This window comes from Cnephaeus nilssonii (assembly GCF_951640355.1).
Source record: "Cnephaeus nilssonii genome assembly, chromosome: 20".
NCBI classification, from domain to species: domain Eukaryota; kingdom Metazoa; phylum Chordata; class Mammalia; order Chiroptera; family Vespertilionidae; genus Cnephaeus; species Cnephaeus nilssonii.
In genome coordinates this window covers 13,584,144-13,596,207 of record NC_137091.1, presented here as the reverse complement: position 1 = coordinate 13,596,207, position 12,064 = coordinate 13,584,144, and the positions used below count along the sequence as shown (strand labels likewise).

The 12,064-nt window shown below is 46.6% G+C and overlaps 1 protein-coding gene across 5 annotated transcripts in view; it reads left to right on the top strand.

Moving 5' to 3' along the window:
• The first annotated feature begins 10 nt into the window (after positions 1–10).
• PRMT7 (protein arginine methyltransferase 7) overlaps positions 11–12,064 on the top strand; it is a 40,868-nt gene continuing 28,814 nt past the window's right edge. Inside the window, exons 1-4 of one of the 5 annotated variants that reach the window (XM_079799675.1) lie at positions 11–121; positions 3,786–3,951; positions 8,970–9,006; positions 9,795–9,944. In XM_079799675.1, coding sequence (XP_079655801.1) covers positions 3,857–3,951; positions 8,970–9,006; positions 9,795–9,944 — 282 coding nt within the window. In that variant the 5' untranslated portion in view covers positions 11–121; positions 3,786–3,856. The other 4 variants (XM_079799676.1, XM_079799674.1, XM_079799678.1 and 1 more) reach the window with 4 other exon arrangements.

Below are 12,064 nucleotides of genomic sequence, written 5' to 3'. Positions count from 1 at the left end.
CCCCGGCACGCTCAGCCGGCGTAGGAAGGTTCCGCCCCCTCACGCCGGCCGCGGGAATGTGGCCGTGGCGGCGGAAGTGAACGAGCGGCACCCACGGCCGGTGAGGCGCTGAGCATGTTGGGTAGGTGGGGTCGCATTGGAGTCCGGGATGCAGCCCGCGTCCAGTTCTCAGCTGCAGGGCTCCGGCGGCAGGGCCTGGCGTGGGCGTTCTCGGACGGCGCGGTACGCAGTTCTGCGGGACTTCAGAGAACCTTTCTAGAGTCCGCGTGGGGCGGCTCAGAGCGCCCGGGCCGGCGGGAGAGCGGGGTTTCAGGCGGGCCCCGGCTCTGCCGTCCTCTCTGGTGATTGCCGTTTGCTGGGCCCGTGGGGGAAGCACCTCGGCGATGAACTGGTTGACAGGACGTATCTCTGGAATCTCCCCTCAGCGACGGAGCTTGGCATGGTGGTTGCCATTCCCTCCTTGTAAACGTCCGCATTAGTTGACAGCTCTTGGAGAATGAGGAGGGCGTCAGGCTACCTCCTGAGTCTGGAGTGTGGTCTTTTGGGAGAGGACACGTCATAATAATAGGTGAAGAAATGTATCCGTAGAAGATGTACGTAGAGAGGTGACAGGACGTGGCTCCCTACTTAAGTATTCATTAGATTAATATGAAACCAGTGACTTCTCTACAGTTTTGAAAAGACTCTGTGATCCCAGTCGTAGCCTCAGCAACATCACAGACAAAAAGGGAATTCCTCAGGATAAGGTTTTCTAGACCCTCCACAATATGGACCCACCAACCTGTGTGACTCTAGGCTCAGTTTCACTTCAGCTGGACTGATGGGTCCACTGTGCATGCTAATCTAAGCTTTCTAAGGTGGTGAAGTGCCCTCTCTCCACGCCCACCGAAATCCTACTCATCTTTGTGTGTGTGTAAATTCTCACAGGAGGATATTTTTACGTTGGTTTCTTTTGTTTTAGAGACTGGGAGGGAGAAATGGAGGAAGGGGGAAAAGAGAGAGAGAGAGAGAGAGAGAGAGAGAGAGACACGATACATGGATTGGTCGCCTTTCGCTGGGCCCTGCTGGGTTGGTTTGAACCTAAAACTGAGTTATGTGCCCTTGACTGGGAATTGAACCTACAGCGACCCTTCTGTCCGCAGGCCAACACTTGCCAGGGCCCTACCCATCTTTTTTTTTTTTTTTTCCTACCCATCTTTTAAGCCTTCCCTGGACCTTCACTGAAATGTGGTAATTTCTTTCCACTACAGCATGTGTTGGACACAGTTTTCTAAAGCACATTACAGACTCTGGTAGTTGTAGATAACTGTCTTTTTAAAAGTATAGCATATGAGATGTACAGAGCTGGTTATCACAATAGTTTGCAAACTAGGTTGCAAACCATTGCTGAGTTGTGAAATCAGCTTAGTGGATCATGGTCTATTAAAAAATAAAATGAAAACAGGATAAAATATATGAGGGCCTTGCCCATAGCAAGACTAAATATGTATCGTTTTGTGACACTTGGTTATGTTTGTGTTTGTATTGTGTCTCCGTGTAAAATATATTACTTACTGGGGTTGTCAGGAAGTTTGAGAGCACCTGAATTAGAAACTAGATATTTGGGGTTTTAGAAGTAGAGTTTTGCTGAAAGACAGATTGACTACTTTGAACCAAGCTAGTGATCACCTGGGTCTTCAGAAAAGAGTGTTTTTCATCCTCTTGTATAAGAATTCAATATTTACTTAGTCTTGATAATTTCAAGAGAAAGCCAATAACTCTGGCCAATAAAATGTCTGAGGGGACCTCCTCCACAAAAAATAATCAGGTTTCCTGAAGATGGATCAGTGTTTAACAAGAATGAAGGGGAATGTGGAATACTTGCTGTTTCTGAATGTAAGAGGGAGGGGGCATTGGGAGAGCCCATTCCTGCTGAGAAGTGCCTTCACACTTTGAGCTGTGGTGTTCCTGTCTCTCAGAAATAAATATCTTTGAGTGAAAAGGCCATACAAGACATTTGATCTGTCTGATAACATTTTATTTGAAACATTTTTTTAAATGAAAGGTTTTTCAAAATTGCTTTTAAAATTAAATACTGAGTAGATAAGTAATTATGAAAAATAGTGAGGCATGAAGAATGACAGTGTCATGAGCACCTGTATTCCCACCACCCAGTTTTAGAAAAAGAGTATCATTGCTCTTTAAGTCCCCTGTGTGGCCCTTCTTTATTTTATTTTTTATTTTTATTGATTTCAGAGAGGGAGGGAGAGTGAGAGAGAGAGAAACATCAGTGATGAGAGAGAATCATTGATTGGCTGCTTCCTGCATGCCCCCTACTGGGAATTGAGCCTGTAACCTGGACATGTGCCCTGACTGGGAATCCAACTGGGACCTCCTGGTACATAGGTTGACCCTCAACCATTCAGCCACACCAGCCGGGCTGTGTGGCCCTCTTGATCCCATCTTTTTTCCTTCCCACTATCCTGTTCCCTGCTATGCACTTTAGTGTGATCCCTAAAGAATGTGTTGTTCTGTTTTGCATAATTATACATCCTATATAATAAAAGCCTAATATGCTAAGTGTCTGGTTGTCAGGTCGGCTGTTCAACCAATCAAAGTGTAATATGCTAATGATATGCTAAGGCTGCTCAACCCCTCGCTATGACATGCACTGACCACCTGGGGGCAGACAGTTGACTGGTCGACCAGTCGCTATGATGTGCACTGACCACTAGGGGGTAGATGCTCCGACTGGTAGGTTAGCTTGCTGCTGGGGTCCAGCCAATCGGGACTGAGCCAGATGGGCCAGACATGCCCTGGAGCCCTCTCGCAGTCCCGCCCCAGCTGGCCAACCTCCCTCGACCCTTCCGCACCAGGTGGGGTCCCTCGGCCTGGCCTGCATCATCTCATAATCCAGGACCCCTCGGGGGATGTCGTAGAGCCAGTTTTGGCCTGATCCCGCAGGCCAGGCTGAGGGACCACACTGGTGCACTGGGCCTCTAGTTTTATATAAATGTGAACTTATTATATGTATTCTGTGACTTGCTTTTTTTATGACTCAACATTATATTCCTGGGATTGTCCATGTTTGTGTATAGTTGTGACTTGTTTAGATGAAGGTTTTCCTAACTTGTTTGAATTGCTCTATCTTTGTATTTTTCCTTAAACTAAATACTTAATATCCTTAGGTAGTTTTAGTGGCACTCCTTTACTACCACCCCAATCTCTCTTTGTTCTTTCCTAGTAGCCCTTTCCTCTGCTTTATTTCCTTTTTCACCTGCCTTTACCTGAGGCTATGCCCAGATGTACCTTTGAGGCTCATTTGACCGTTGGAATCACTGAAGACTGCTCAAGTTTCCAGATAGTTTTATGAACTTATGTATTATAGTTTTTTTTTAAAATATATTTTTATTGATTTCAAAGAGGAAGGGAGAAGGAAAGAGAGAGAGAAACATCAATGATGAGAGAGAATCATTGATTGGCTGCCTCCTGCACACCCCCTAATGGGGATCAAGCTTGCAACCCGGACATGTGTCCTTGACTGGAATCGAACCCGGGACCCTTCAGTCCCCAGGCCGACACTCTATTCCCTGAGCCAAACCAGCTAGGGCTGTATTATAGTGTTTAATGTTATATGGGGGATATAAAACCAAGTAAGTCTTTCTGGAAAAATGAAAATTCTGATTAACAAATATTTTCAGTGGTTTTGACATTTTTGTCAATTTCTTGACACTCCCCCCTTTGTTTTCTTGTCTTTTAACTTTTTTTTTTTTCCTTTTCATTCTTGGGCATTATAATGTGAATAGGTTTCTGACCATCTGACCTGTTCATAAAAAGTAAGCTGGCGAGTGATAAAATTGAGGAGCTGATTGGCAGCATGAAGATCTTCTGTGGGCGGGCTAATCCGACCACAGGATCTGTGGAGTGGCTGGAGGAAGATGAGCACTATGATTACCATCAGGAGATTGCCAGGTAACAAGCATTTGTTCACAGTTGGCTGCAGCTGGGTGGGGCACTTGATCTCAAAGCAGATGCCTTGAAATTTAGCCTGAGTGTGCAATAGGGTATTACCCAGTGCTTCTGGGCAGGTGTAGGGCCCAAGCAGGTGTGCTCAGCCAAGTAGGTTTGTGTGGGAGTTAGGCTGAGTCATGCCTGTGTGGGAAGTCAGAGGATCTGTCTAGTGGAGCAGAGAAGACCCAAGGTTCAGTAGTAGTAGAGTTTATGAAAGTTAATTATTTACTTGTATCACTTAAATGGTGACATTCCTCATATAGTTAAATTCTCCTGAAAAATTGAAAATTGCATTTTCTTTTCTTTGAAGGGATATTTAAAAGTATGTGAGTTACTGTTATTTAGCAATCATTAAGTGCATACAACATGACAACACAGTGCTAGGGCAGTGAGTACCAAAATGAAGAAGAAAGGGTTCCCATCCTTAAGGAACAGGTAGTTTTGTGGAAGAGACAGACATAAAAAATGACGGTGCAGAGAGATAAAGGCCAGTGGAAATGGGCACCAAAGTTTATGCAAGCAGTAAGAACCAGCTGACCTAGGGGGTTGATATCTACATGGAGAGAAATTGCCACTCCAGAGGAGTGGCAGTTAGTTCAGTGTGCTGGAGTGTGGTGCAAAAGTAGGGCTATGATGAGAGAGGATGCTGAAAGGTAGGTGGAGGTCATGTTATAAAGTTGGTAGCGAATATAAGAAGAGGAGCATGAGTATGCATGTGGGCTCTGCCCCTTCTTAGCTCTCACATTGGCCAAGCTACTTCACTTCTCTGAGCCTAAATATAATAATATATTTCTCAATATCTGTAATAATAAAAGCGTAATATGCTAATTAGACCGCCGTCCTTCCAGACCACCTTCCGGGGCTGTGAGGGAAGCCCGGGTGCCGGGTGCCAGAGGGAAGCAGGTGCCGGCAGCGGGGGAAGGAAGGCCTACTCTTGCACAAATTTCGTGCATCGGGCCTCTAGTACAATATAATAACTCATAGGATGCAGTGATGGAAGGAGAGAGAAATTTCAGGAAGCATCAAGATTTCTGATTAGAGTGACTAGGTAGATGGAGCTACCATTTCCTGAGAGGAAGAACGCAGGAGGAATTGGTGTTGTTGGGCAGGGGAGTTGATGGAGAGTAGGTATTTGGACATCCAGTAGAGATGCCAGTGGACAGGAATGAGGGTCTGGAGACAATTTGCAGTTGTTAGTGAGGGTTGAAACAAGACTCTCAGAGAAAGTGTGGAATGAGAAAGGTAGAAGGCTGAAGGAGATCTGGAATAGCTGAGGAGGGAGTGGCCACAGAGTAGAAAGGAGGAGGGTGGTTCAGGAAGAGGGCATGTCCAGCAGGGCCAGAGAAGTCCTGGATGTTAGCAATTGGAGTGAGCTAATGGTGTTTAAGGAGAGTGATGTCAGTTCAGTGGTGGGGAGTGAGTGGGTGATGAGACAGAGAAGATGGGGAGTGAAAGTGCCTCTTAAAAAGTGGAGAAAAGTATAAAGGACCAGATTTCAAGTAAGCATTCATAGGAGGGTTCAAATATAAAAACCTTGGTGTGCCATAAAAATACCCTATTCTTTCTTTTTATTTTTAATTTTTATATTTTTATTGATTTCAGAGAGGAAGGAAGAGGGAGAAAGAGAGAAACATCAATGATGAGAGAGACTCCTTGATCGGCTGTCTCCTGCACGCCCCACACTGGGGATCAAGCCCACAACCTGGGCATGTGCCCTGACCGGGAATCGAACCCTGACTTCCTGGTTCCTAGGTCGACGCTCAACCACTGAGCCACGCTGGCTGGGCACACCCTATTCTTTTAGTGCAGAGCTTCTCAAAGTGTAGAGTATGGACTGCCTGGGTCACAGTTGCCTGGAGCACCAGTTCAAGTGCAGATTTCTAGACTTCCAGCCTGATCTGGATCAGAATCTCTTTGTGTGTATGCTGGGAATCTGCATTTAAAAGAAGCTCTGCAGTGAATCTGATGTTGACCTGAAGCCGGAGGTCCTCTGTTTAGTGGGAGTGCCTCAGCTCTCACTTGGAACTCTCAGAAAGCATCTTTGGGCTGGGCCTCCTGAGTTCTGGGGGCTCATCCTGATCCTGCTAGAGGTTTTCCAATTTGTAATTGCTACGGTTGAAATATAGATAATCAACTCGCCTCCCTTTAACACTCTATAGTTTGGTAAACTCTTAGTTTTTCCTGATGGCATGAAGGAAAATGCTGAATATACAGCAGATAATATACTTTGCCTTTCCCCAATTCCTCCTCCTAGTGTTACAGCTGTGATTATCCCAATGTGCAAATTATGCAAGATTATGTAAAGTATTAGACAAACTCAGCCTAACTTAGTCTGAGGAAAAAATGTGTATGGGGGTGGTTATAAGGGGCCAGTGTGTGTGTTGGGGAGGACATATGTAATACTTTCAACAATAAAGATTTAACTTAAAAATATGTAATGTATAAAATGATCAGTATGTTAGTGGCTTTGGAGTTACTGTGACAGGGCTGACTACTAGAGCATTCTTAGGTCTTAGGTTCTTTGCTGAAAAATAAATATTTGCCTGAGGTTTTTTATTTAGTACCAAAGAATTATAGAATACTAGAGGCCCGGTGTACGAAATTCGTACATGGGGGAGAGGTTCCCCTCAGCCCAGCTTGCACCCTCTCCAATACGGGACCCCTTGGGGGATGTCCGACTGCCAATTTAGGCCCCATCGGGCCTAAACTGGCAGTCAGACATCCCTCTCACAATCCTGGACCGCTGGCTCCTAATCGCTCACCTGCCTGCCTGCCCCTAACTGCCCCCCTCCACCCCCGCTGACCAGATCGCCCCTTACTGCCTCTGCGTGCCAGCCTAATTGCCCCTAACTGCCCCTCCTGCTGGCCTGGTTGCCCCTCACGCCCCCCCACCCCCGCCCACCTGGTTGCCCCACGCAGCCTGCTGTTTAGTCGTTTGGTAGTTCCTCACTAATCCCTCTGCTTGCCTGTCGTAGGCAGCCATCCTATGAGGTTGTGATGGTCAATTTCCATATTACCTATTTATTATATAGGATAACTGTTGACATATGAAATTCCAAATCTGTAGAGAATTTATTTTATTTTATTTTATACTAGAAGCCCGGTGCACGAAATTCGTGCACGGCGGGCGGTTGTCCCTTAGCCCAGCCTGTACCCTCTCCAATCTGGGACTCCTGGAGGGATGTCCGACTGCCCGTTTAGGCCCGATCCGGTGGGATCGGGCCTAAACGGGCAGTCGGACATCCCTCTCACAATCCAGGACTGCTGGCTCCCAACTGCTTGCCTGCCTGCCTTCCTGATTGCCCCTAACCACTTCTGCCTGCCAGCCTGATCACCCCCTAACCACTCTGCTGCCAGCCTGGTTGATGCTTAACTGCTCCCCTGCCAGCCTGTTTGCCCCCAGCTTCCCTCCTCTGCCAGCCTGGTCACCCCTAACTGCCCTCTCCTGCAGGGTTGATCACCTCCAACTGCCCTCCCTTGCAAGCCTGGTCCCTCTCAACTGCCCTCCCTTGCAGGCCTGGTCCCTCACAACTGCCCTCCCTTGCAGGCCGGGTGCCTCCCAACTGCCCTCTCCTGCTGGCCATCTTGTGGTGGCCATCTTGTTTCCACATGGGGGCAGGATCTTTGACCACATGGGGGCAGCTATATTGTGTGTTGGAGTGATGATCAATCTGCATAGTACTCTTTTATTAGATAGGATAGAGGCCTGGTACACGGGTGGGGGCCAGCTGGTTTGCCCTGAAGGGTGTCCCGGATCAGGGTGGGGGTTCCCTTGGGGCGTGGGGCGGCCTGAGCGAGCGAGGGGCCTGTGGTGGTTTGCAGGCCGGCCACACCCCCTGGCAACCCAAGCGGAGGCCCTGGTATCTGGAATTTATTTTCCTTCTACAATTGAAACTTTGTAGCCTGGAGCGGAGCCAAGCCTGGGGCTCCGGCAGCCATTTCTGTGGCAGTTAATTCACCTTCTACAATTGAAACTTTGTTGCCTTAAGCGGGTGAGCCCAGCCAGGGTGTGCGGAAAGCTTTGCTTCCCCTGTTGCCGCCAGCAACCCTGGCCTGCTCTCTCAAGCTCCATTCTGCCGCCATTTGTTTGAATTTGTTTACCTTCTATAATTGAAACTTTGTAGCTTGAATGGAGGCTTAGGCCTGCAACGGCTATGGAAAGCTTGGCTTGCTCTGTTACCTGGGAAACCTTGCTCTCTGTGGCTGTAGCCATCTTGGATTGGGGTTAATTTGCATACTCGCCCTGATTGGCTGGTGGGTGTGGCTTGGCCAGTGGGCGTGGCTTATGTAGCGGAGTGATGGTTAATTTGCATATTATCATTTTATTAGAGAGGATTTTATTGATTTTTACAGGGAGGAAGGGAGAGGGATAGAGAGCTAGAAATGTCGATGAGAGAGAAACATCGACCAGCTGCCTCCTGCACACCCCCCACCGGGGATGTGCCCGCAACCAAGGTACATGCCCTTGACCGGAATCGAACCTGGGACCTTCCAGTCCGCAGGCTGACGCTCTATCCACTGAGCCAAACTGGTTTCAGCTGTAGAGAATTTTTATTTGAACCAAACTGACCACATATGCGGGGAGCAAGATCTCAAATGCTCCAGAGAATAACAGTTTTGTAGCTTCTTCTATGCATTTGAAATTAAGGAGGGAAATGAGATTACAAGGAGGAGGGAAAAAGCAAAGTGGTAATTGGATTATAGGATAGTTTAACAAGATTATGTGTGTGCTTTCTTGAGGGTGGTTTATTCCAAAGGTGTGTTAACTTAAGAATTTATGATCACATCACCGTGTGAGGTTACTTTCCATATCCCTCCTTCCCACCCCCCCACACATAATTCTTTTAAAATAGTTTAAAATCTGCCTGGATGTTTGACTCATCTGGTTTAAGAATGCACTTATATATCTATGAATATGCTCGTATGTTGATGTATATTACTTTTAGCAGAGGTTTATGACCTGTCTTTTTTGTTTTTAGATCTTCTTACGCTGACATGCTACACGACAAAGACAGAGTAAGTGTAAAAGGAAACTGTTTCCTTGATGTGGGTTTTTGAGATCTTGGATTACGGGAAGTTAAAAACTTCCTCTGGAGGCCTGATGTTGGAATGATGCTGATAGTCAGTATGGCGTAGTGGTTGGGAATTTTGTCTGGAGGCTGGGTCCTGTTTCTGGCTCTGCTCTTGACCTGAGTATGAACTAGGACAAAACATGGGACCTCTGTGGGCATTGTAGGCCCAAGGGCTGCACGTTTCCCACCCCTGGTCTGGAAGCTTAGAGGAGAGGTCCTGTGGATCTCCAAGAGGGATCTCTGTTTGAGTGCTGCTGCTACTCATGAGGGACACCCGGGGAGGCTGGTTATGGGAGGCCAGGCAGGAGCTGGCATCTGGAACCTGGGAGGGCACTGATGAGAGCAGCAGCCATACAGGAAGGAGCAACTACCTCCCTCTTTCTACCTTCCAGTCACCCTCGAGATCCTTCTTCTATGTGTGTACCTAACAGCTGGAACAAGGAGAAGGTGCTTCCAGAGCCCTAGCCCCAGTATCACTGAGCAGACTATAGAAGAGTGGGTGTGGAGGGGAAATAATTGCTTAATTATTTGTGACAGTTTGACCCAGTGCTCTGGCAGTTTCATAAGGCCTGCCTGGCTCAGCTAGCCAGTGCTGTTCCTAGAGGGACCAGAAAGGCCACAAGTCATGACTTGCACTGCTGTTGCCAACCATGACCAGAATTTCACAAAGCACCTTTCTACTTATTTATAACAACTAGTATGAAGTGACAGTTATTTCTCCCTTTCTCTCAGAATATAAAATACTATCAGGGTATCCGGGCTGCCGTGAGCAGGGTGAAGGACAGAGGACAGAAGGCCCTGGTTCTCGACATTGGCACCGGCACAGGACTCTTGTCAATGATGGCAGTCACAGCAGGTGCCGACTTCTGCTATGCCATCGAGGTAAGCCACATTCTTCACGTGGGTGTCCTCCCCCTTGCACTTTGCCTGTCCATTTGTTCATAGGTATTCGTGGAGTGCTCACTCTGTGCCAAGCACAGGGCCAGGTTCTGAAAGCATAGAACTGAACCAGGTACAATTTCTTCCTCCAGGAGCATGTTTTCCCCTCTGCAAACAGTGTTTTCATGCCTGTCAGGATCACTGAGACGCTTTAAACAGTACTGCTGCCCAGCCCCCCTCCACATCTCCCCTGCCAGGTTTTTTTTTTTTTAAATATATTTTATTGATTTTTCACAGAGAGGAAGAGAGAGGGATAGAGAGTTAGAAACATCGATGAGAGAGAAACATCGATCAGCCGCCTCCTGCACACCCCCCACTGGGGATGGGCCCGCAACCAAGGTACATGCCCTTGACCGGAATCGAACCTGGGACCCTTGAGTCCGCAGACCGACGCTCTATCCACTGAGCCAAACCGGTTTCGGCTCCCCTGCCAGGTTTTGATTTAATTATTCTGGGAGGTGGTCTGGCATTGGGCTTTTTGAATATGCACCAAGATTGAGACCTACTATTTTAAATGTCCCTACAGAGCCAGCTATCTTATTATGTTTATCAATAGTTTGGCAATCTGCCATTTCTTTCCTGTAATAAAACATTAAACATGTTATCTTTCTGATAATGCAAATAATACATATCTTTATGGGAAATTTGTTAAATATAAAATAAAAGTAGTTTGTTAATTCATAGTTAATTACCATTGTTAAAATTTTGATGTATATTCTTTTTTTTTTTTTAAGTCCTCACCTGAGGACATACTTAAAGAGAGGAAGGGAAAGAGAGAGAGAAACATTGATCAGTTACTTTCCATATGCTCCTCGACTGGGGATCAAACCCCCAACCCAGGTATGTGCTCTGACCCGGAATCAAACTGGCAGTCTTTCGGCGCATGGGGTGACGTTCAACCTACTGAGTCACTCTGGCCGGAAGGTGTATATTCTTTCTTCCAAGCTTTTGGAGAGGGGGCAAAATTTGTTTCATATGGTGATTGAGTTGCAAATAACAAACTCCCAAAATAACACTGGCCTAACCAAGGTAAAAATGTGTTGCTTTCTCACATAAAATTCGGAAGTCAGCACTCCAGGGTGTTCTCCTAAGATTGCTTTCAGCTGCCCACCCCACCATCTCTAAAGATGGCCCTCATGATCACAGTCTAGAAAGGTGGGCATTTTCAGCTAGGGAATACCATTGTATGTTTGGGGCACAAGGTCATCCAGAGTCTTGGCAAAGGGATTGTAGCCAGATTGTGGAGGACCTGAGTGCCACCGTGAAGAGTTTCTTAACCTGAGATAAGAATAATGGGCTTCAGGTGTCCATGAAAGCCCTGAGAATTGTATGTATGTGTGTGTGTGTGTATGTGCTATACAATTGTCTCAAGATTTCATAAAAAGGATTAAGAGTCACTTTTCTGCCTTTTGGGGAGTTCTCAAGTTTTGGTTTTTTAAAAAAATATATTTTATTGATTTTTTACAGAGAGGAAGGGAGAGTGATAGAGAGTTAGAAACATCGATGAGAGAGAAACATCCATCAGTTGCCTCCTGCCCACTCCCCACTGGGTATGTGCCCGCAACCAAGGTACATGCCCTTGACTGGAATCGAACCTGGGACCCTTGAGTCCGCAGGCTGACGCTCTATCCACTGAGCCAAACTGGCTAGGGCAGTTTTCAAGTTTTTTGAGCAGATACAAAGAAATCTGTTTTAAGATGATTACTTTGATATCTTCAAGTAGATTTCATTGTTCTTACTTTACCAATGAAGTAACTAAGACGAGAGGTTAAAAACTTACTCAGGTCTCACAGCGAATAACTGGGAGAGCTAGAATTGGAACCTTGGTCTTCTGGGTCCTAATTATGGAGCTCACTGCACAGTGGTAACTTTGATGGGAGGGTGTATTTGTGTGTGTGTGTGTGTGTGTGTGTGTGTGTGTGTGAGAGAGAGAGAGAGAGAGAGAGAGAGAGAGAGAGAGAGAGAGAGATAACGTTTTCTAACATGAGTGTCTAGAGGGGGAAGCAATGCCATCAACTAGTAACAGGTGAACTTGGATGAAGATGCTTACTTTGTGGAAAAGA